This window comes from Anabrus simplex, chromosome 1 (genome assembly GCF_040414725.1).
Source record: "Anabrus simplex isolate iqAnaSimp1 chromosome 1, ASM4041472v1, whole genome shotgun sequence".
NCBI classification, from domain to species: Eukaryota; Metazoa; Arthropoda; class Insecta; order Orthoptera; family Tettigoniidae; genus Anabrus; species Anabrus simplex.
Genome location: NC_090265.1, coordinates 1,243,422,298 through 1,243,448,752, shown reverse-complemented (window position 1 = coordinate 1,243,448,752; position 26,455 = coordinate 1,243,422,298). Strand labels below are relative to the sequence as shown.

At 39.8% G+C, this 26,455-nt stretch overlaps 1 protein-coding gene across 1 annotated transcript in view; it reads left to right on the top strand.

The window, feature by feature from the left end:
* Su(z)12 (Polycomb protein Su(z)12) overlaps positions 1-26,455 on the top strand; it is a 399,441-nt gene that overhangs the window by 251,419 nt on the left and 121,567 nt on the right. Inside the window, exon 3 of the mRNA XM_067137639.2 lies at positions 3,987-4,170. Within this exon, the coding sequence (XP_066993740.2) occupies positions 3,987-4,170 (184 nt within the window). The remainder of the gene's footprint in view (positions 1-3,986; positions 4,171-26,455) is intronic.

Sequence of the window (26,455 nt, the reverse complement as noted above, 5' to 3'; positions counted from 1 at the left end):
CGGCCTCTCTGTGGGTCGCCCGCTGCGAAATCGCACAATGCATTTGAAATGTACGGGGAGGTAGAGCTTAAAATAAGATTTTGCTTTTCGCTGACAAAGGGACAGTCTGGTAACTGTCAACTTGAATACAATTCTTGGCAACCTATATACAACATGGGGTAACTTCCATGGAATTATAGGTCACTTCGACTACATACATGTCAAAATTACTTGTCCCAATCGTCCGAAGACTCGCATACTTCAACTGGGAGGGATTCACTTATATTTACTGCCAATTAAGCACACATAATAGTGAAAACTAAAACGTAGGTTTATGTGGTTTATATATATACATAATAAGTTTTCGGCAATTATGAGATAGGAAAAGGCAAGTGGTGGTGATGGTAGTGATTATTATTAGGAGGACTGGGAAAGAAGAGCCGTGGCCATAATAACAGTCCTAGTATTTGCCTGGTGAGGTAAGGTAAAGTAAGGGTTATTCTGCCCGAAGGCAGGTCCGAACCTCCGCAGAGGTGTTCCTGAGCCGGAGTTTACGTGCGGTAGGGTGTCCAGTTCCTTTCCGCTCCTCCATTCCCTTACCCCCCACCCACAGCGCGTGGCAATCCATCCAACTCCTGACCACGCCCAATGTTGCTTAACTTCGGAGATCTCACGGGATCCGGTGTTTCAACACGGCTACGGCCGTTGATTTGCCTGGTGGAAAGTAGGAAAAGTACGGAAAACAATCTTCTGGGCTGCCGATGATGCGTTTCGAACCTATGATCTCCAGAATGCAAGCTACATCTATATGGTGCGTGCAACACATTCGGTTACACGTAACTATTGTTTCATCTTCCCTTCGTCGAAATTTACGAGTAGATTACACTTACCGTAACAACGCTATAATCAAAGCTACACTTCCCCGTACGGTGGCGTGTTGCTTTAATGTAGAATAATATTATGAGATTTAATTTCCACCGAAAGCGATATTGTTATCTGTGGGCAACTCATGCTCATGCTTAGCCATATTTCAGTAATGTGTAGGAAGACAAACAGCTGACTGGCGTTCGGCGCGCGCACCGACGAATTTCATTGGTTGTGACAAGCAAAGAGTTGCATGAAAAATGCTTCTACATTTTCAAACCAATATTGAAACTTTAAACGATGTCTAGTTAAACACCGACTGAAAATTGTTTATACAATGGAGGATCGTGGTCAATTTAGACATTGTTTAAGTAGACGTTGTCTAAGGCTTAAAACTAGTCATCGTTTCTGCAATCGGCCCACAGTGTTTCTTTCCTCCACGGTCGTTTCCTTCCCTTAATTGCACATTCTGCCGTTCACAGTACTCACGTCTTGCCAGGTGGTACTTCACGGTACACCACATGCCTACACAATATTGTTCCTTGCACTACGAGGTTGGGTCAGCTGTTCGTGTGTTACAACTAGTTTGGTGTGTTGTTGTTTGAGCCATCAGGCCATAGACTGGTTTGATGCAGCACTCCATTCAAGCCTATCCTGTGCTAATCTTTTCATTTCTACGTAACTGCTGCATAGTACATCGCTGTAATCTGCTTGTCTTAATGCTGGTCACCCTTTCGGTTCATTTGTCTTTAAGTCAAACCCATATGAAATACTTGTTTTTCTGTGTAGGCCACCAAGTCATGCCATTGAGAATGTACTCTCCATAACTACTTAAAATCTTAAATTTTAGTATGTAAGTTGAAAGTAAGGCATTCTGCCCTGATCAAAATATATCTAAGGTATTCTGTTGTACAAACCACCTGCCATTACCTTGCCCCTGTCTCCAAAACCGAGCCTGCATTCTACACACTCATCCTCGATGCCGTCCGCCTTATTTGCACCACCAGCACAAATATAAAACAAACTCTCTCCATAAAAACAGTCGCTGTCGCCCAGAGAATTATTGTTTCATTGCCCTAATTGTCATCCGAGGCCATGTCACAAAAACTGGCGAGTGATGCTGGCGCGGGGTAAGGGCCCACCCCATTCTGATCCAGTCTCCTTCACGATAGCAAACCTGAGTGCCATCGTTAATGACAAGGGCTGAGGTACCGTTTTACAATCGCCCACTTCATCATTTGGGCAGATCTTCAATAGTTGGTCCGTGGCGACCATCACCTTGGTTACCCCTCTCAAGGTAGCGGGAGAAATGTGTCCGAAGGACCCCACCCTGGCATCGGCAGTGGTGGCCGCTCTTGCCGTCAAACTTGGACAGTACTTACCAGACTTCTACAAGATTATAAGCACTTCTAAGACTTAAGTTCTGCAAAATAACTTATAAATGAACTCTCCATCACAAGATCTTCTGATTCCAATCCTCCAGTTCAAAATGTTCTAAAATGTAAAACTTCAAAACTGTGTCAACCGTTGAAGGACTTTTGTGGGTGGAGGTCTGTGCTGGAGGTACACCCACCCCGTGCATTTAAATTAAGCGTCTTTTAGAAGGCCATCTGCAACTTATACTTTAAACTGTGTAGTTTGACTGTTTTTTTGACAGAGGTCTCTAATGTCAATCTCGGTGCTTCCTCTGATGAGAGGATGAACAGTTAAATTTCAAGATAAAATTTGCAGTCATTAGTTGGTAAAACTGAATTGTTTGTAAATTGATTTTGGTTTTCTAAAGTTATCAGCAGTTCTATCTCTTCCCGCCAACGTAGCCAATAGGGAATTTTGTACATTTATTTAATTCACCAATGTGAAAATTTTGATATTTATTTGATTGTCCAATGGAAGTTGGGGATGTTTCAGGGCTTCGCCCATAGAAATCTGGAACCTTCCTCTCCGCTATAAAAGCTGTGCCGTTCGGGCCATTTGTCTTTCAATCGCTCCATTCGAGAGGTTTAGTGTGTGTTCGTAGTGGAGGCAGGGGAAGGGCTGCCTCATCCATCTTTGGTAGGCCCACCAGTTCAAGGTAATAGCAAACTCTGTGTAATCATGTAATAGTCTCTGGAAGATAGTTCGAGGGGAAGGTTTCAAATTTCTTTAGTAATGCAACTTCTATTTCTCATGTAAACAAGTCTAGAGAGCTTAAGGTAACTTAGGGAATGAAGGTGGGAACCCTCTTGTATTCCCCTTCAACTGGGCATTGAGGCGACTATGATTTTATAACGTTTAAAATCTATCTCGTAACTTGAAAAAAATTCCTTTCATCTAGTCACCTCCGTATTTATAGGCTTAGCCTCTGTAATGTCGGGCCATAAGTCCACATAGGGTTTTAAGTATTTTCATTTGAATTTCATGGAATGCCTGAGTTCGCTTCCTAACATTTTGATTTTCGGCCAGTAACTTCAACCTTTTAAATAAGGCCACGTAGAATGGGTACTTGTTACCCCTGTTAAAGTCAACTTCCCTTATTTTCTTTCAAAGTAAATCAGACTGTTGAGCAGATAAGACAATGAATACTTTTTAGTTTTGGTGAAATGTAGATTGTGCCTTTAGAGGCCTGAACTTGTAAATTTTAGAGAATAGTCCCCTAGCGAGTGATTGTGTGGAGCAAGTCACTCCTTCTGCTGTTGTAAATTTTGGAGCTCAGTCTCATTGAGTATTTATGGAAGAGAGCAGTGGTGCTCTTGTTGAAATTGTAACTGAGGAGCTTCAAGCTTAGGTTGTTAAATCATGTTCTAGACTTTTCTTATCGTGTTTCTTGAGCTCATGAGCTCGACCTTATACCTGATTATTGGTTATTTGCTTAGCAAATTGTAAAGTTTTAAAAGAAAGGGGGAAAAACTAGGAAAGAAATATATTCAAAATTTTTAAAGTTTTAAATTGCTATTTGATCTTTTCTCTATCCACCCATTAATGCCCGCACCTTCTTTCACGTCTGTCCACCACGGTATCTCCATAACATTAATAATCCCTTGATAGGGTAGGAGTATGTATCAAATTGCATTTATTTGTTTCTTGCTGTGTGACATGCAATATATTAAATCTTTGACATTTTTGATTACTTCCTTCTGATGTATTACATTTATTTCTGTTCACAGCCTGTGTTCCTTAACCGTACTTTATCGTACATGCGTCAGCGCATGTCACGCTCTCACAAGCATCGGAAAGGTTTTCGAGTGGACTGTCTAATGGATCGCATGGTTAAGAAGAACAGGGAGATGCAGCCTGAGGCACTCGGTGGCTACATGACTCTTACATTTCTAGGATTTTATGACAAAAGATGTGAGTACTGGTAGTTCTGCATATGTTTAAGAGAGATTGGAGGATAAATTTCCTTTCAAGAATTTTGAGCAAGAACTGCACTCTCAATTCCCCCCGCCATGCGTATAATATCTCCTGGTGAATGTTTCTGTGGTGCAGTGTTTCAAATTCCAGCTTATCTTTGTTGTTGTTTTTGCTAAATCATTCATCAGAGAGTGCAGATATTTGCGGTTTGAATTCTAGTATGGTCATTATCTGTCCTGTGTGCGTTATTTTGCTTTTCTTTACTTACAGTTGGACGTGTATCCAAATCTTACTATCTAAGGCTAACAAAAACAAGTATGGAACTGTCAAGCATCAACAATTACTTGAAGTGAAGGTTTCAGAAATATATAATTTGTAATACTAGTTAATAGTAGCTGCTTCTGTGGATCAGTGGTAGAGTGTCGGCCTCTGGATACCAAGATAGTGGGTTCAAATCCGGCAGAGGTAGTCGGATTTTTGAAGTGTGGATGTAAGTCCATTCGACACTTCATGTCATACAATGCCGGCATGTAAAAGATGTCTGGTGACACATTTGGTATTTACCCGACAAAATTAAATCTCAGCCACGTACGCCCAAGAGAGTTTCGGTTTACTCTGTCTGCCATCTAGCAGGCCTAGAGTAAAACAAAACATCGAAATTGACAAACAGACAGCCAGATGGCATCAGATTAAAATGTTTGCACATGGTAGCTGAGGCCATATGATTATTATTACAGTTGCCTTAACACATTGGTGATGGGCTCCGAACGGAAGTTGCTACCCGCTGTTGACCTGGTAGCTCAAGCCTGCAAGAACAAAATTTTGCTCATGCACTCACGACTACTCTTAACTCAAAGTATTTAAGATATCGACCTCAGACTGGGAACATGTACTCGTAAGGTTGCTTATTATTTCTGTATGGTATGTTATCTTTCAAAGCAGTACCCTTTGGCTCACATTATCTACTAAATAACCGAGGTTTACGTCTTCATCAGCTCTATCCGAGTCACTGCTGTATTCCAACACACAAGATTGTTGCCTATGATTTGATGTAGAATGACCAAGATCACTTTCCGAATCACTTGCATAACTAGAAATATCCAATTTACTGTGACTTGGTAAATCTGATAACCGGTCTGTGCACAATTCGTCACAAATATCGGTAACAGCAACTACATGCAATGCACCATATTGACAGCTGCACTAAAGCTCTGCATTTCCAATATTATTTTGTTAACTACATGAAGGATTAAAGAAAGAATGATAGCTATATTCTGTGACTTAAATCTTTCCACCAGACTGTAACAGCAATAGAAAGAAAATATGAGGTGCATAAAAACGAGAATTCTTGTAGTCCATTACCTATTGTCAGCTGAGAAACTGAGAATTATCGGAGTCCATCACCCATGTGTTCAATATTTATTTATTTATTTATTTATGCCTTTGTATGTGGCGAAGTTAGGGCTCACGGCCCTCTCTTACACTTAACCACTACGTACAGTACATAATCACATACTTTAGTAAAATAACATTAGCAGACCCTAGGAGCTACTTAAATTTATGGAGTAATATTATAACAGATTATAATTGTTATTTTTAATGATTAATATTATCTAGCCTATCTACAACTACATCACCTAACAATAGTTCTAAATCATAATTGCACTCATACACACTAACATTCATACAAGTTGGTCACGTATTTAAGAGGAAATCTCGACAAGACCGTTTAAATGAGACCGTTGAAGAGCTGATCTTCAAATGTTTTGTTTGAGAATTATTGTTTGAATAGTGGTATTTAACTAGGTTACAAGAGAAAATATGAACGTAAGTAATGAATTTATTGCTGGGATATTCTGTGTTACATACATCAAACATTATCTATTTTAGTTGCTTATTCAACACAGAAACACTACTTTGTAAGTCTGATCAAGTCCTGAAAATCCATATCCACTTCGTGGGCATTGCTTATTGTATTTGACTCAGTGGACAGATTGGAGTTGGAGTGAGGAGAATTGGGTGTAGTAGTAGTAGTATTCGGTGAGGATAGGGAAGCTGAAGGTGTGGGTGTTGAAACAGTGTAACCTTGAAAATGTGACTGATTCGGCAGCTGATGAACATTATGCTGTGCAGCATGATGGGGATATTGGGAATATGTAGAGTGAACCGGAGAACGGAGTGGATGGGGAAAGTGGTCATACTGTCCCCGGTCTGCACGAAGTAAAATATCCATCACAGCATGTTCAACTTCGACTCGAGTTATTGGTGAATATTTCTGCATTCTTTTAGCAACTAAGCTCCCTAAGAACTGGCATTCGTCCTCTTCTTGACGTTTGCTTGCAGATGCCGCCAGTATTTCAAATGCCTTCTCTAGTCTCTCGTCCTCAACTCGTCTTTTACGTTTATGGGAAACAATGCTGCTGGGGAGACGATATAGTTCCTGTGGTGCCTTCCGCATGTTGTGTATCTTCTTATTCTTGTTCGTTGTCTGGTGCCGGCATCTATATAAAGAAATATCGCGTATAGGCTACACATACATATTTAATATATACATTACTACGTCTATTATTATTATTATTATTATTATTATTATTATTATTATTATTATTATTATTATTATTATTATTATTATTATTATTATTTACACATCCCTACAACAGAACAAGGATGGCAGGCTGTGGCACAAAACTATAAACGCATGTGGAACTTGCCTCATTGTTTAGGAGCCCAGGACGGCAAACATTTAGCCCTACAAGCACCTATTAAGAGTGATAGCGAGTTCTTTAAATAAATCTAGGCTACGTTCAGCATTGTTCTTTTCGCACTGGTAGGCGCCCATTACAACTTTCTATTTGTGAATGTTGGTTGCCAAGGCAGAATTTCGGACGGTGGTGTTTTCAAGCATTGTCAGTTGAACAATAAACCACAACAGAACAGCTTATGTTTACGAAAAGCGAAGACCTGAAAAGGAAGACAAATTCCAGTTCCATACTTTTTCATCGGGGACGATGGTTTGCTCTTAGTGAGAACTTAATGAAACCGCATCCAGGAATTCATCCAAAGTGTTAATTAGAACGGCGTTTCAATTTACAACTGTGCCGAGCACGTAGAGTGGTGGAAAATGTGTTCGGTATTGTGTCGGCTGTCTTTCGAGTACTTCGAAAGCCAATGCTGCTACAGCCTGACAGGGCTGAATTGATTGTGAGGGCAGTGACTCATCTACACAATTTCTTAAGACGAAGCCCTGACTCAATCTTGACAATCCACCTGGGACATTAGATCATGAAACAGACAGATAATTAAAGGAGGGAAACTGGAGAGCCGACAATGATAACATGATGTCATTACTTTCTATTAGAAATGTGCCACGTAGATCAAGCCCATAGGCGAAAGAGATAAGAGACGAGTTAGCACAATTTTTCCAACATGAGGGACAGATTCCATGGCGAGATAATACGCGTGAATATTTTCGTGAAATTTACATGCTATAGGATATGATGAGTTTGCTGTTACTATACAACCTGTTGAATAGTTGAAACATATAGTGGACCTAGCCACAAAAACGTAGATTTACGTGTTCAAGTGTGCAGTGAAGAAACAACCAGTAAATATGCACGGCGATCCATATTAGCCTCTACCATTCTTGATCACTGATAACTACCGACCCAAAAAAATGAACACAGGTGCAATCAATTATGAATTTACATAGTGTTATCAAGAATATTACGTAATTAGAAAGTTTTTTATAAAAAAACTTTTTTGAAAAATTGTTTTTAAGTGTGTTGAAGAATCATAAACAGGAAAATAAATGTATTATTAGTTTCACTTCAAAAATTTAACTCTTCATTTATTATGTGTTTACTTTGCAGTAAAAATATACTTAAAGTGCTTAAACCATCTCCCGGCTTGTCTTTGTCCCATAGGAACTGCAGACTCTTAAAAGCAAAACATGTGCTCTTATACACCTAGTCAGTTGCTGAAAATGAAACACGGCATATATTCAAACATCGTAATATAGTACCGTACACACTGTTTAAAGCGGATAGCTTAAGAATTCGTCGTCGTATTTAAAGTCTGATGCCGTATTTTATAAGTAATATTACATAGTTTTATTTATACACACCTGACCCTGTTCCCATGCTCTTCTTTATTTTACCTTTCTCCCTTCCGAATGAAGAAAGCAAGGACGTAATTTTCTTCCGGCATTCCTCGGCATTTGTGTTCAGTTCCGTCGCCAGCTCCTCCCATGCATCATTCCTTAAAATTTTGTTGAAATGCCTGGGATGGTTAGTCTAGCCACAACATTTCCTTAGCTCTGTACATTTCAATAAAATGCAATGTGTTTTGCTCGGTCCACTCCATGTTTACTGATCAAGCAGACAGAGGCGAATGCGTGTTACGCGCCGAGGTCCTGCATACGTCCAAGCTTGCCGTAACTTAGGCGCGCGCAGCTCTTTGATGTGACGCGGGAAAACCGACAAGCAGTGGAACGCAGCGAACCTCGTTCCGTATCGTTCATGTTGCGGGCTAAGGTTGCGCGACGAAGTTACGCAGTACCGTCCAGACAGAAGCGCGACGCAGTTGCGTTACGATGTTCTGTTGCAAGTCTGGACGCGCCTTAAGAGTGGACTTGTCGCTTACGGAGTAATCGGGTCTTTATTTGGGTGAAGAAATGGTCGGAGTCGACGTTCCATCCTTTACGAACTCTCATTTTCGTGATATCTTTCCTGTTCCTTGTACTGATTGTGATGTGGTCTATTTGAAATGAACCAATAATAGGATTTGGTGACTGCCAGGTGGTCTAGTACTTAGATTTCTAGGAATAACTGTGGACTCGATCCTCTCCTGATACAACTTACACAGTTCTGTTAAGCACTTGCCGTAGGTGTTTGTGCGTCTATGAGCTGTATAAGGTTCCACTATGTCTCAGAACCTTTGTTCTTTCCCCAGTTGGGCATTGAAGTCGCCTACCAGGAGCTTGCGTGCTGACCAGGGATCTTGCCGATTTCGTTTTCTAGCATCTGCCAGAAGATTTGGGTATTCTGAGGGTGGTTCTTGTTATCCTCAATAGTAGGAGCATGTGCATTGATGAGGGAATATCCTTTGATTCCACACCTGAAGGACAGAATGGAGAGACGTTCGCTAGTTGAAGTAAAATCTGTGATTGAGTCCACTAAATCTCGTCTTACTAAGAAAGCTGTCATAAGTTAGAATTTCATCATGATCCATATTGACAATTGATCACTATCAAAGGGTAGAAAAGGGTCCGCCTAATCAGGATGAACCGAAATTTGCGCACTCGGGCGTCGCAGCGTGACTCCTCAGATGTCAGCAATAAAAAATGTCTCTCACAAAAGTTCGTCCTGCAAGTATATCCGGCAGAAAAAGGACGTTTTAAGGTCTATTCACACATCTCCGGGACGTGACGGCGCTTTCCATGACGTGACGGCATCTTCCGTGAAAATAAAATATCGTCGCCATGTAAACGAAGGGATGAGTTCCTACACTTCCGTTGACGTCATTCGCCGTGACCTTGAGTGCTTCTCCGTGATCCGTGCCGGCAAAACGTATTCGCTGGCCGACGATATTTTCTTGTTTTCACGGACGTGATTTCTCTCTTCCCGCCTTCCATCCTTTACGAACTCTCATTTTCGTGATATATTTCCTGTTCCTGGTACTGATTGTGATGTGGTCTATTTGCTTTCTTCGAATACTGAGGTTATCTATGTACGTTTGAACTGTTCTTTACCTCCCAAAATGAAGGACGAACTGCTGATTGTATTAGTGAAGGCACACTTTTCTATATAACTTAGCGGATTCGAAATATATGGATAGTGGTTTGAAGAAGTGTGAATGGGACGAAATTGGCGAGAAAATGGAAGCTGAAGGTAGTTAACTAACATTTTTTTGCTTTTAAGATTAAGGAAAGCAGTCTGTCTGTACATAGGCACCGACTTTGGCGCGGCAAGGCACTTTCTGCCCCCAACCTACAAAGTCAGGGGTATTAAAATTAATCAACAATTTCATTTATTTAATTTTTCAAGCACTTATATAGAGCAGAAAACTCTCCTTCCTAACCCCTGCGTTTCCATACAGGATGAACCCACTGTTTCTTCCTCTTTTTCTCCTCTTCATCCAAAATTATAGCTATCATTAACAGTTAATCACCACTAAAAAAACTCATCATCTAACACTTGATTGCCGACTTATAACTGCGCGGAACTGCATAGAACTTAAGTGTGAGAACAGACGTGAAATATTCATGTCAGAAAGGACGGATACGGACACGGAGAGCGCCGTCACGTCCCGGAGATGTGTGAATCGACCTTAAGAGTGGCAATCTGGCAACACTGTAACCACATGTAGGGTAACTACCTCTGTCAGCACATATTAGTCGTGCTGTACAGTTGGTGCAGTGGATAGAGTTTTGGGTTAGCATGCAGGAGGTCGAGGGGTCGATCCTGGGTTGAGGTGTATGTTTTCTATTTCGTAAATGTAGTCCAGGTGGTATGGTATCTGGCATCTTAATCGTCAACAGCGATTGCAGCGGGTCCTCTATAAACCATTTGCACTAACATACTACGATTCTAGAAATGGACGAACAATGGTTTTCATTGGTCAGCTTTGAAAGACGCTCTTTCCACGTCGTGGGCGTGATTTTGTTTTAGCAATATACATAATTTTCAGCAGGTTGTTTCTCTGACACATGGTATCCTGATTCAGATCATCTTTGTTAAACGTACCTATTTTTAGCCACTCTCACTAATTTTAACACTGGTATAAACATACCGTTCAATTTTCAAAAGCACACGTCTGTTTCACAAGACTCGTCTACGCTTTAAAACCAGGCTATACTCTTAACAGTTTAGCAACACATACAGTCCGACAGACAGTAGCCAATGACAATCTTGCTACACTGAAATACATGAAATAATGTAATCTGTCTTGTAAATGCTATAAAAAACTGTTTAATACATAATATATAATTGTACATGATTCGAGTAAACATCATTCTCTTCTTCAGCGAAAAAATATTTACCAATATCCAATGACTTGATTTCAATGACAATTTAATTAGATGTTCAACTATTATCTGAAACAAACAATTGAAATACAGCTATTGCATCTTCAAAGATCTTAGGCTAATAAAAGGTTCTACTCAACACTTGTTTTTCAATATGCTGTTATTGCGAATTAAAATAATACCTGTTGTTGACCCAGTGTTCTTCTAGGACTGTGAATGTAGATCAGCTGTGGCTAACAGTGCATTGCAGGTAATGAGAAAGTAGTAGGGTTGGGACTTCTGAGCTCTTATAGGACGAGTTTGGAAACTTGAAGGGGAGAAAGGTCGTAAATTTATTATTATTATTATTATTATTATTATTATTATTATTATTATTATTATTATTATGTTTTTTCTTTTAACACATTTGTATGCCAATTTAAACAATGAGTTTTCTTCTGCCAAAATTTCATTCAAATTTAAGTCAGTACACTGAAATATTCATTTTTTAAAAAAATATCCTTATTGAAACGAAAGAACACATTATAGAATGAGGGTTTACTTGCATTTTGTTAGTCATATTTTGCTACAATAACTTAATGTACACATAATTACACATCACAAACCATCAATCAGTTTATCTTTACAAAGTCTGTTAGTTTCTTTTGCCGTAATGATTGGAACCTACTCGAAGATGCAGTGTTAAACCAGTGTCTCTAAACATCACATCAGTGGGCGTAGCAGTGGAGTGTTGCTCGACGAAGCGTACGGCAAGTTCTAAAGCCGAGTATCGACTGCGCGCGGCTGCCGCGCGTATCTGTTCGAGCGCGGCAAACTCTTTCGTTTGTGTTACGTGTAACACCATGTTTGTGATGCCAGAGTCGAGCGCGGCAGCCTCACGCGGCAGGTGATCGACACTGGTTCCTCAGTTCGCACGCGAACACTATGAGTACTGCACGTAGAGACGTATTGTAATGAAACAGATACGTCCATCACACGAAGTATCCACAGTATCGTTGTTGTATTTTTGTCGGCAATGAAGTAGAATTCCTTGAAAGCAAACCACTTGGATACGTAAACAGTAACTGCATCTGTAAATAATGAGAGACTTCTTAATCCGAGACTTTTCTGTATGACGCCAATAAAGTTGAAATTTTCTTCTTTAACTCTTGAACTGGCAGTTTCTTTTCCTCACACGTTTCCATAATATGTTAACAGCATTTTAATCAGTACAGTGGTTGTACTTCATATACTGACAACACGAACACTGTTCACGTACTGAACCACTATAAAATTATTATGTATCCGTGATCCGATATACAGTATATACGTAGAAAGAGACAAAAATGTCGGTCGGTCGGTCGGTCACTTGCTTTCTTGGATTACGCTGCGTGAACCATCAACGATAGACCCCAAGTGTAAGCGTTCGAAATGTAGAGCATAGAATCCTCTACAAAAAAGTCCGCGATGGCACATACCTATTTCCAACCGGCTGCCCTCTAGAAGCGATTTTATGCTACAGTCCGCGGTAAAAAATATAACTCCTTAAAATTAAAATATTTCGATATTATCCTCGAGTTCCTCATCAAAATAAATTGTTTGACATCCTCCAGTATTTTATAAGGATTACAATAACCTTGTTAGGACATTATTTGCATGAATGGTTCAGAAGTTATGACCATTTTAGACTGTAGTGGTAATACGTGTCAGCAGGACGGGAGAGCGCTGTCTCATGTCATATGACGTCACGCAGAAGGCGGACAGGGAGAGAAACAAGTGAGCGCGATGCGGGAAGAGACCCTTTTGCCAACACCCGTCTCAACTGAACGAACGCAGCGCACTGACATCCCTTTGCCGCGGGACAAGAGACCGCTCCGATTTGGTTCGAGCGCGGCAGTGTTCGTCTTGCCGCGCAAGGCAACATGGTATCGACTTCGCGAGGCAAAGCAACGAACACACCGCAGCATCTGAATGTGACGCTAGTTGTTCTTTGGTCTTCTTCGTTTCACTCTGTTCCTCATCAACTCCAGATTTTTTCTCCACCATAGTTACAATTTCTTGGTCTGTTTGTAATTGATGACAGTCAGCTTCCATCCACTCGCTAATGCCATTTTCATTGTCGTTTTCTTCTCTACGGTTCTTAACTACTCTACTGTAATTTTATACAGTATTTTATTAATGTAACTGCTAAAGAATGGACATTTCCAATTATAGTATGTACTGTATTTTAGAAACTATTTTCCTCACACGGGTGAAGCGCTGGCCTTCTGACCCCAACTTGGCAGGTTCGATCCTGGCTCAGTTCGGTGGTATTTGAAGGTGCTCAAATACGTCAGTGTCGTGTAAGTAGATTTACTGGCACGTAAAAAGAACTCCTGCGGGAGAAAATCCCGGCACTAGGCATCTCCGGAAACCGTAAAAGTAGTTAGTGGGACGTAAATACAATAACATTATTATTGGAAAATATTTTCCGGTTAATCCAAAACTTTCGTAATCCGAACAGACTCCGGTCCCAATTAGTTCGGATTAACGAGACTCTACTGTATTATTTTTTTGCAACACGTTTTGCAACAGTTTTTCCAAGATATTGAAGTAATTCCCTTTCTGAACTGTGTACAGTAATTTCATGTCCTTTTCTACATCCGCAAAACTATGGTTGTTAATATGCATATGTTGACACATAGCCGAATATCTTTTGTGTTTCACTGCATTCATATGTTTTTTCTGATTGTCTGATGTACTGTTTTTGTCACTCGACAGGTGAAGATATAAACACCTGGCCTGTGATATTGACTGACTCTATTAACTTTGTGTGAATTAGATAAGAATTTGTTATTAATTATTGTTAGTTCTATAAGCTATTTCATTTATTTTTAAAATCTTAGATAATTCATATTAGTGTTTATTTTTATAAGTGAGCACTGCAAAATTTCTCCTTTTTTTCTGATCTTTAAGTAGAGTTGTTTTAGGTCTGTTCATAATTTTATTCCTTACTAGCTGATGTACCCTTACTTCGCCACGGAATTCTACATTTTATACAGAATTCTAGATTAGGTAGTGTACACGTTGTGAGTAAGATTGTATTAAATTGCATAGCTCTTAACGTTACCCTAGAAATGCGACGAGGGAAGTCGCCAAACGTCTTTACTTATGTGAAGACTGGGTTAGGGAATTTTCACTGTAATGGTAGGCTCTCTTGCCTACCATCAGTCACAATCAGTTAGGGGAGTTTTCATTGTAATGGTGGACACTCACTCTTCACCTGTCTTTTCACATCCTTGGAAAGACTATTTTAATGGTTTGTCCCAACGGAAATCAACATAGGGCATTACAATGTCACCAGTAGGAATGTCACGATTAAAAGCAAAGCTGTCATATGAAATACTCCATCAAATGAAAAACTACACATTTTCTCACTTTCAACGAACAGTACTACTCTGACGATCTAACAGTCCAATGTTCCAGAGCTAGAATGACCATGCCACAGACAGTCATGAGCCGTGAACACTCTTTAACTTCGGGGGGGGGGGGGATTGGGGCGAATAGTGTACAGTACCAGGGCAAAATCTATGCTGTTTTACTCATCTGATTACTAGGAGTACCCGATGAGTCGGAAAATCTCAATTCACTACACTAGCAGGGGGGGGGGGAACTATATGACTTGGAAGCAATTTTTTTTTGGAATGAAATGAATGTAGAATGTAATAAAAGTGAAGAGGAAGAAGCTTTTCATAAGAAACGGATCTTCTCAGGGAAGAATTTTGAGTTATTTAATGAATTGCAGTGCTAAAATTTGGAATAGGCCGAAATTGAAATTCTATACCATGGCATAAGTGAGCCTCTGCCATTATTCCATTAAGTGTGCGCTGATCATTCCAATGAGCATGTCAGAGTAGGGATCGAATATCTGGAATGCAATGTGAACCAGTGTGTTACGTACCAGCGATATCAGGAAATATATGGCACGCTAAAGGAGAAGGTTATCTAACTCCCGAGCTATTCCCCGCCAAAATTCAGGCAGGCTGTTATACTAGGTACGCAGCAGTAATCCCATCTTTCGGAGATGAGAGGCAGCATAAGAGACAAAGAATATCACAACAAACAATGGTCAATGTAATGTTATTGTTGATCAATTTTATGAGCTTCGTTACTGTAGGCCTTCACATTTAGTTTTCTTCCGACTCTGAAATACCACTCTTACCATAGTCGGTATGGTAAAACTGAATAAAACATAAATGATCAGAACTTGTTTTCCCCATAACTTTTGCTACGTAGTACTTTTTGATAGGACCAATAACATGGGTATTTAAAAAAATTAGGCACTTTCCCTTAAACTACCATATCCGGGGTGAATAAAATTCTTTATAACTTTGAGTGTAGTTTCTTATTCCTCGACTCTATGTACCGATTTTCGTTAAATACTTTTCACCCATTTTCTCGTGGCTCGGCGTTGATATGGACTTGGCAACACATACATGAATATCTCTGATAGCCGGTACGGTAAAAATGTATAAGACATAAATGGTCGGAAATTTAACTCTATATAACTTCAGTTATGTAGTATTTGTTGATAGGACCGCTAAAAACATAAATATTTGAGAATTACATTTTAGGCCTTCCCCTAAACTACCATTTCACTCAGCGTAAATAAAATTATTTATAGCCTAGATTGCAGTGGGTCGTTTCTCGGCTTTACATACAGATTTTCATTAAATTCTCTTCAGCCGTTTACTCGTGATGCGCATGCATGCATACATACATGCATACATACATACATACATACATACATACATACATACATACATCTACAGTGGAACCTTGGATTGCGAGCATAATTCGTTCCGGCAGCATGCTCGTAATCAAAATCGCTCGTATATCAAAGCAAATTTTCCCATAAACTATTGAAACTCGGGTGATCCGTCCACAACAGAAGCCCACAAAAACATTTATTCACATAACATCTAAAACAAAATGCAACGTAAAACAATTAAACTGCGCTTTACCTTACAACAGAATCATTGTTGGTGTGAGGGAATCTCAGTTGAAGTGAGAGATTCCATTGACTTTTCCTCCTCCTCATCCTCGGACGAGATCTCCATAACCTCCTCCTGTTGTAGACGTAGACTTGTTATAAAATCTCGTGATATCAGCCACTCGCATACCTCGTTTGTGTTTATCGATCATTTCCTTCTTAAATTCCATTGTAATCATCTCCTTCATCCGATCGAATTCCTTTTTAGCCTCCTTTTCGTTCACAGGGCCCATCGTTGTGGAACAGTTATATCACTAATGACAGAAACAAAACATGTACACTTGTACGCTGTTGACTATGCGAGCGAGGCACTCCAACTGATGTCCAGCGCTGGAAATGATTACACACACTTTCCCAGGAAAGAGAGTGGCAAGGGGAGGGGAAAACAAAGGCACAGGGGAGGTGGAAACGTACGTACACGTGACACTCGTTTTGCGAAACTTCACTCACTTATCAAGTTACAATTTATTTAAAGTATTTGCTCGTCTTGCAAAACACTCGTAGACCAAGTTACTCGCAATCCGAGGTTCCACTATATATATATTGTGACCGTTCGTGGACGCCGTGTTTTGTAGATAACCATGAACTATCAAATTATTTGCCGACTAGTATTCAGAAGGTTCGCATGATACTCCACTCAGGGCATGGCCCTTCGAAGAGTATTCGGTCACATTCAGATAACGACGACTGAGCTATAGATACTGCCAATCATAAAATGTAAATTCTACACTAAGGCAAAGTTTTCAAATAAATCGCAACAGAAATTGGAAGGATCACATTTTAATAAAAAAAAAAAAATCAATTGATTGAATATGAACAACTGAAATGAACAACGTAAAATAAATCATATGCATTCATTAACATTAAATAAGGACCGAGTCCATCTTGCATTGTCCATCATAAACCGGAAATAATTATTTAACACAAATTCACAGAAATGTAGAATCTTATGGATATACCAGAGTCTATCGGGTCATATTATGTCATTCACTCGTCGTCGCAAATGTTAATTGTACCTGTCTACTCCGCCTTGCCTTTCATAGTTATCATTGTTCCTATCTGACTAACTAAATATCGGTTAACTTGAACCCCCCCCCAACAGATTTCAGCATTTATAAATGATCACACATGGCAACACAATACACATAAATGAGTAAAATGCACGTCGTTTCCACCCATCGAGCCGCTGGGCTGCACCTGAAATGAATCTTTATCTACTGGCATGAAAATATAAGTTGGTGCCGTCTGGACTGCGTCGAGGTCTGCCTTCACCATCAGCTGAAATGCTACTACAGCATGAATCTACTATAAGCATCTACTACATGTACATCGATCGCAATAGGTGACTCTGATCTTAAACATAACTATCACTGAATTGCATTTTAAGACCCTAATCGTGCGCATATTCCAACATTTCATTACTTGCAACTACGAATCTTAATTTATTAATTCATGTACTTGATGACTCTCTTCAATACCAATGCCTAACGCTGGACTAGCTTGTCAATCATCTCACAAAATATGCGGCGGAAATTCTATTAACAACACCATTAACAACTTAACACGTCTCGAAACTCAATATAATTCGACACGCAAACCATAAAAATCAACCTAAATTATCTCGTGTCCGCCACGCTTTATGACGACCCTACGCTCGTCATCTCATTGTATACCGCACAAAATCATCACATCCTAACTGCACAAGCAATATTAAGGAAGAGTCTTATTAACATTATACATGAACATTACCTAATACACCTTAATGAACATCCATATCACATCATGGAATTATACCAAGATCACGCACCAATATTTCACACACACTGTCACACTGCAACTTACCTGTAGTAAATGATATTATTTTTGTTTCACAGCGATAAATAATACGGACACAACGCAGTAAAACGTCTCATCCACGGTAATTGACGGCATACAATATTTACCCACGTATGATCAATCGCAACCCGACAAATACAACCGAAAATCTGTTAGATCGTTCAAGTTAACACCCCCTTGTCACCTACGTGACATTGACAAAAGGACTAACGCTACTAAAGCATTCTAGGAAAGCAAAAGATAGACAAGTACAATAACTTATCTGGCTTCTTCATGGTAATTCCGCAGCGGTTTAATCATCATTTTTGTAATTCCGTCCATTCCGGCAGAGGCCTGAGTCCGCCAGGGCACTATATTGGTTTAGCACTTCATGTTGTTCATTTACATTCCCTGGTCAGATAGTGATTTAACATCTCCGGCCGCCACCTGAAACTTGTACAATATAATTAGGAATACAATTTCACACTAATTGTATCTTCACTATTCCAGTTTGATACTGGCCTGAGGAAACATATAATTCGAGGTTTGCAAATGATTTTGGCTATTATATAACTTATATCTGGGCTTATTCTTTATGTTTATCAATTACAGAACCAGATCTTTAAGCTTGCTTCAATTATCTTCCTTCATACAGTAATCAGTAAGTAAAACACGAACTCCTTCCATTATTATTTACAATAATAATAAGTTGCCTTCCATAAGCAGAGAAATCCTATGCTAGCTATACATGTGTTTTTGACATTTGAGGAACTGAATAATAACTCTAACCTTCATCATAGAAGTTGCTAAAGGAAAACACACACTATTGTTCTTCTTCTTACTATGAAACACGTCAGCACGGGCCCATTAGATGATTTGCCATATGAAGTTTCATGCTAATCCATGGCCCCCTTTACAACTTCAAACTAGATATCATGTCTAGCCACATTCTTCTCAGCTGATGCTGACATTGTACTGAGCTCTTGCTTGTAGATAAAGCTGATCTTGACGTAATTCGACATATACCACGGGGTCTTGAGTTCGATCCACCGGCTCTCATCCATTATGTCTATTCTACACTTACGAGTTGTATCGGTTCTTTTATAAATATGCGCGTAAGCCGCACATTGACACGTTACACCTTCTTCCAAGTCATTGATACACATTTCATTTCACTTATGACTTTCAATGACCGGCCGACATATTGCTACAGGTCATTGAAAGGTCATAATATATATATATATATATATATATATATATATAAAATAAGAGTTTTGTCTGTACATTGCTCACTAAAAAGTGCATTTCCTTGTTGCTGTGGATATGACCGATACAGAAATACCATTATTTTAAATTTCTGAGCAATGTACAGACAAAACTCTTACTTTATATACAGTAAAACTTGCTCAAAGCGGAAATTCTATAAAGCGGAAACTTGTCCAATGTGTATGAAAGTTATGGTCCCGGCGCACTGGATATGACTTTGCAGGTTATTTATTTTGTATAAAGCGGAATCTGTTCAACGTGGAAACGGAAAGAAATTATGAATATCTTTACTGTATAATGCGGAAATTATGCTTTAGCTGTGAAATTTACATTTAGGCATACCCGGTACTGCAGGTACATAAATATTTCGCCAGGAGAAGAGTCGGTGATTACCGACCGTAACACGCTGCTCTAATGAGATCCAGGTTTCCCAAATTCCTGGTAGAGTGGGATTTAAATCTCCCTGATTGCCTGACTCTTGCTATAGTTGTAGAGATCTTTATCTTGATGTACAACTTGAGCCCAATTCTAAGGTAAACATTTCCCTTTCTTTGGGTCCCGTCAGTAAATTTGTGTCAGTTTTGTCAGTACGATGGCTAAGAAATATACGTTACTGACACTGAAGGAGAAAGTGAAAGAAGCAAGCGAAAAGGAAAAGTTGTCTGTGCTGAACCGGACCCCGCCCGCAAGAAACTCCTCGATAAACAATAAAGCAATAATATCGGCAAAATATAATATACGGATACAAACCCATGGATTGTGACTGGGAAAGGCCAACAAACAAAGGCCCTGAGCTGGAAATCCGGCTCTTATCTTACTGCAATTAAGAGTCCAAATGCTACTAGAATGAAATGAGAATTAGAGAACAACAATGTTTATTCAATTCAGGAGAAACATATTAAAAGAAGGTGAATTAAATTAAGATAAACATAGTGATTGAATCAAATACATACGTATTACAATCACCAGCGTTTGAATAGTATCCTGGCCATTCGCAAACAAATATTCACACTTGTATCTACATTGTGATTTTAAATTATTTGACGCAATTCCATTGAGGGGTAAAACTTTTTTTTTTTGATGTTCAAAGACAATTTCTAGCAGTTATAAAACAGAGCCACGAAGGTCACACTTTCCTGGGGATATGCTATTCCTCGAAAACATGTAATTCCATCCACCCGCATACCTCTTATCTTTTTTCAACAATCCATCACCTTCGTTATCCGCTCCCCAGCATCAAGGAATAGGCAAAGGTAATATATGTTCCGAGAGCTCCAGGTAGTTACAAGAAGGGTAAATGAGCTCGCTCATCAATGACAAAACAAAACAAATGACTGAACTCAAAACAGTGCAAAAAAGATGGGACCAATTAAATTAAACGTGTTGGCAATAAAATGAAATAATATAGTGAGAAGCCAACACGGGTACAAAACTACTAGCCTAGAATCGGCATAAAAAGATAAAATGGAAATGAATAGTCGAAACAGGTTATCGATATGACACGTACTCTAACACACCCATTCACTCAGCCACACCGCCGTACATTTCGGCACTGATATGCAAAAATAAGACAAGGCACACAGATCCACAAATATTGCGACCCCAAGGTCATCCAAGGGTCACTCGGACGGGCACAGGAACGTGCGCAAGGAAAATCTGTACAGATATTCAAGAAAAGAATAAACAAAAAAAACAAAAAAAAAAGAAATGAAGTGTTAGAGGGCATTCGACCAGTGCAGGTTATTGTAAATAAAGAAATGTGTGTGAATAAATTAATTCCATCCCCTGGTCTAAGGAGTTTGGACAGCCAAAGTAGGGGACTGCCTGTAGGGGTAAGTACAGTGGAGACTTCGAGGGCCGTGGGACCGCTATGGTAGCTGTGAAAGCCCTTCAGTAACTCTGAAATGTGGAAAAGGGGCTCTGGTTAAGACGCAGCAGGTCGTTATGCTACTTAGGTTCCAGAATGGGTAAACAAAATAAGAATAATAAATAAGTAAATAAATGCAATGTAAAGTTTAATCTTATACCAGTTGTATAGTATCATTTGAAGTAATTCCACATACTGCATATCAGTTGGCTATATTTGTAAGTAGTACAGGAGATATTATAAGTAGAATTTTGTAAACAATATAAATTTATTAAGGATGAGCTGTGTGTTTAATAGAAAAAAATTGTTAGCGTAAATTGTATAATATTGTATAATATCACAATCTGATGGTTCATGGCAAGCGACAAAGCAGACACAAAAATACTGTATATTATAGGAAAATTTTCTTCTCTTGTTAATTTAATATTTAGTGCTTGACAATAATGTATTTTAGTGTACCATTTGCCACCGAGGTAGACACCTCATTTGCAAATAAAGAGATTTTGATTTGATTTGATTTGATTTGATTTGATTTGATTTGATTTGATTTGATTTGAATACAGGAGTAAGACCGAGTAATCCAACGCACCAACGTATTCCCGTCACGACCGTGATTCGTACAAGGCAAGAGTGTTCTCGCGATGACACGAAAGGCAATCACAATCTGATGGTTCATGGCAAGCGACAAAGTAGACACAAAAATACTGTATATGCTGAACCCTCTCGTAACCAAATAGTATATCAAGTACCAATCTCACATGCACACAGTCCATTCATACAACGGAGTAAACATTGCATATCGAAAATAAGGAAAACCCAAATTTAAATATAAGATAACGTACTAACACAGGAGCTTTCAAGGAGTCAACAAATACCTGGAGCTATCAAAGACTCAAACAGAAAAATGTAAGGTTGTTGCAGATATACTTAAAGCATTTAAAGACATTCTGATAAATCAGAAATGCTGCTCCAATGTGCAGGGAAGCCATTTTTCTTTTCTCTCCAAAATTAACAACAACCAACACCGAGATGTCCGGCACCTCTCGTACACACATGGTACTATTTAACTCATACTGAGTGAAGTGGCAAGACGCCATTGCAGTAATTATTTATTTATTTATCGTGTCAGAAGTACAAAGTAAGAGAGACAAAAATTAAAAAAGGAAATTTTAAACATTGGTTGACCAAAAATTGGCCACGACAAGCGCATTTGGAGTTGCCCTCATTAGATCTTTAATGGTACAAGTGGCTGAAGAAGATGGACACAGTAGAAGATGCTCGTTAGTCTGCTTAGTACCACACTTGCAGTAAACTGTATCCACAGGAAGGCCCCATTTCTGTAGGTTGGTCTTGCATCTCGTGGTGCTGGAGCGTAATCGATTGAGAGCCTTCCATGTTGTCCACTGTTCAGAATGTCCAGGAGGAAGTTCTTCCTTTGGAACCATCCATTCTCTCAAATGTTGACATTTTTCCCGCCACATTGAGATTCTTGCTTGTTGTGGTGTTCCTTTAAGAGCTTCAGTGGTTGTCAAGAAGCTCTTTCTTGATTTCAACCTAGGATGTGCTGGTTGGCAGGCATACAAAGGATGGGCTTCCATAGTCATAGCCTTGCTTTTCTCATGCCTAGCAGCAATCTCGCGTCGGATTTCGGGTGGTGCTATACCAGCGAGACAGTGGAGTTTATCTATGGGAGTAGGTCTTAAACAACCTGTGATAATACGGCAGGTGTCATTTAGTGCTACATCTATGTTTTTGGCATGGCTGGACTTATGCCACACGGAGCATGCATACTCAGCAGTGGAGTAGCACAGTGCTAGCGCGCTTGTTCTCACAGTGCAAGGGTGAGCTCCCCAGGTGGTGCCTCGAAGTTTCCGCACTGTGTTGTTTCTGGCAGACACTTTTTGTTTCACGTTTAGGCAATGTTTCTTATACGTAAGCGTACGGTCCAGAATCACTCCCAGATATTTTGGAGTCGAACAGTGTTGAATAGGGATTCCTTCCCAGGTGATTTGTAAGGTTTTAGCTGCTTTTTTGTTATTGAGATGAAATACACAGCTATGAGTTTTGGCAGGATTTGGCTTAAAGTCATTTTCATTGTAGTAGTTCGTAAATTCTTTCAGAGCTTTGGATAAAGTCTGTTCTACCTTTTCAAAACAGTTGGCCTGAGCAGTGACTGCACAATCATCAGCATAGATAAAACTCTGGGTACCTTCAGGTAGAGGCTGATCGTTAGTATAGATGTTGAATAACAGTGGTGCGAGCACACTACCTTGCGGTAACCCATTCTTCTGTGTTCTCCATCTGCTTCTTTTTCCCTGAAATTCCACAAAGAATCTTCGGTTTTGGAGAATATTTTTAATGTTGCACATTAGATGGAAGTCTTTGGTGATGTCATACAATTTTGTTAGAAGAAGCCGATGGTTGACTGTGTCATAAGCTGCAGAAAGATCAATGAAGACAGCGCCTGTAATGAGCCGATTCTCAAAGCCATCCTCAATATGCTGTGTCAAGTTTAATACCTGTGATGTGCAACTTTTTCCTTCTCGGAATCCAGCTTGCTGTGGTATAAGAGACGACTCCACCTTTCCTATCAGTCGCTCAAGAATGAGCCTCTCCAGGACCTTGTACAGGTGACAGAGCAAGGAAATAGGCCTATAGCTTTTGGGATCCAGCCGATCTTTGCCTGGTTTAGGGATAGCAATGACTCTAGCCTTCCGCCAGATTTTGGGAATCTTGCATTCTTGGACACAGATATTCATTAATTCCAGTAGCCATCGCCTCGTAACAGGACCAAAATTTTTGATCTGCTCTACTCGAATGTCGTCTAGTCCAGCTGCTTTTCCCAATTTGCACTTCCTCAGTGCTGATTACAGTTCGGCTTCAGTAAATGGTGGAGATAGTATGTTGCTCTCTTGGTTTGGCTTCCGTGTTATTGGTTTCTTATCTAGCTTTCTAGATCGGGTTGATTTTCCATTTACTAGCAACTGATGGGCAATTTGATCTGCCTTTATATTAGCATATGTGCTGGCTTGGGTATTGTCATTATTGAGACGACGTAAAAGTCTCCAGGCCTTCTGACTGCTCTTGCTCATGTCACAATCTGCCATTAATTTTATCCACTCATCCCTTTTAGCCAGTGATACTGAGGAAAGAACGCTTTGTGCAAGGATTAATGTTTCTTCGCTAAAAGGATCAAGTTCATATTTCTTGTAATATTCTTCTAGCGAAGTGGCCGTTTCAGGTTTAATGCCTTTGATAAAACTGGTTCTGCAACCTCTTGGAATTGATGCCCTTGAAGAAAATTGGACGATGTCAACAAACTTGTCGTACTCTTCAGAAACAGGAGCGATGCCCAGAATCTTCTCATCCAGTATGCTGGAAAATCTTGCCCAGTCAGCCTTCTTAAAGTTGTATCTTCGCCTAAAACGGACTTCTTGAGGTCTTATTGGTGGCAAAATTTGGCACATGATGGGCCTATGTTGTGTGTTTGGAATTGGTGGACATACTGCTTTGGTGCATGTATGCATAATGCTTTCACTAACAAAAAGGAGGTCTGGATTATAGCCTCGTCCCCATCTTCCACTGTTAAAAGAAGGAGAGAGTTTGCTATCATGGATGAGGGCGAGTTGAAAATTTTCAGCCCACGAGAGAACTGTCTCACCATTCGTGTCCTCATGTGCAAAACCCCATACATGACTGTGACTGTTGAAATCACCTATAACAATGGAGGCTTTACTTTTATCAAAATTGTGGGGTGGAATGAATGAAAATTCGATTGCATTTCAGATGTGGAAACGCTCAAGTTTATGAGACTTAAAAACATAAGGACGACATTACTAAGCAGTGGATGGAGGGGAACGGACAAATGAAGAGGAAATCTAAGGTAACTGGCAATGAAGAAATCAATGATTTAGTGTGGGAATGGTTCGTCAGGGCCCGTTCAAGAAACCTTCCAGTTAGTGGACCTATCCTACAGAATGAGGCTCTTGCTGTTGCTAAATAACTTTGCAACACCGCCTTTAAAGCATCAGCTGGGTGGTTGGAGAGTTTCAAAACAAGACACAATATCATATGGAATGAAGTCTGTGGTGAGTCCAAAGACGTGGATGGAAATGTAGTAGCCGAGTGGAAATCAAAGCTGCAAAATTTAATTTCTGGCTATGAACCTAAAGACATTTTCAATGCCGACGAAACACGATTGTCTTTTTGAGCCTTGACTTCAAAGTCACTTGCGCTTTGTGCGGAAAAGTGTGGTGGGGGTAAAATGTCAAAAGAAAGACTTACAGTACTGTTGTGTGGTAACATGGAGGGAGAAATGGAAAAGTCAGCAAAACCAAGGTGTTTTAAAAACTTGGACTTGCGCAAGCTTCCGGTAACTTGGAGGAGCAATGGGAAAGCCTGGATGACCAATGTTCTAATGGAAGAATGGCTGAATGAATTTAACTGTAGGATGAAGAAAGAAAATCGCGAAGTTATTATTTTTCTTGACAATGCCACTTGTCACCCTCATGTGTTGCTTTCCAATGTCAAGCTAGGTTGATTTCCATCTAACACAACCAGCGTTGTTCAACTTATGGACCAAGGAGTGATTTACACCTTTAAATCTCACTACAGGCATATCAAGAATGTTGATACAGCTGACAACAGCTACTCCCTTGCACGCTCAGTTTCCATACTGGATGCTGACAACTGGATCAGTTTGGTTATGAAGCAGATCAAACCTCAAACAGTCGTAAAGTGTTTTGCAAAAGCGGGATTTGCAGAAAATGATGACGTCGACACACTTGAGGAGGTGACTGAAAATTCTGCACTGATATCTACACTGAGCCAACAGCAGAATTTCGCAATTAATGTAGATGAATACATTTGCAGCGACGACCAACTTGCTACTCGCTACAGTTTCCAGTCTGCTGTACATCTTCTGAAGATCCGCCGTACAGAGAATGAAGAAGATGCTAATCTGAGGGACGAAGACCAGGAAGAGGAGTAGGTGGAGGAGGAGGAGGAGGAAAGAGAAAGTAGGGAAAAAATACGCACTCATGAACAAGCTATTGAGTATGTCAGGGACATATGAAATTTGCTGTCAAGTCAAATTTACTGCGACTTCTAGAGCTACCGTACATCGCTAAAAACTGCAGTGAGAAAGACATGATATCAAGGAAGGTAAAACAGGTTTGTTTGTTAGACATGTGGAATGTGATGAATTCATCCCTGATTTCAGTGATAGCAATAGCAATTCTGATGATGTACCAGACTCTGGGCAAAGTGAAAGTCAGCATATTCAAGTATCCAATATGCA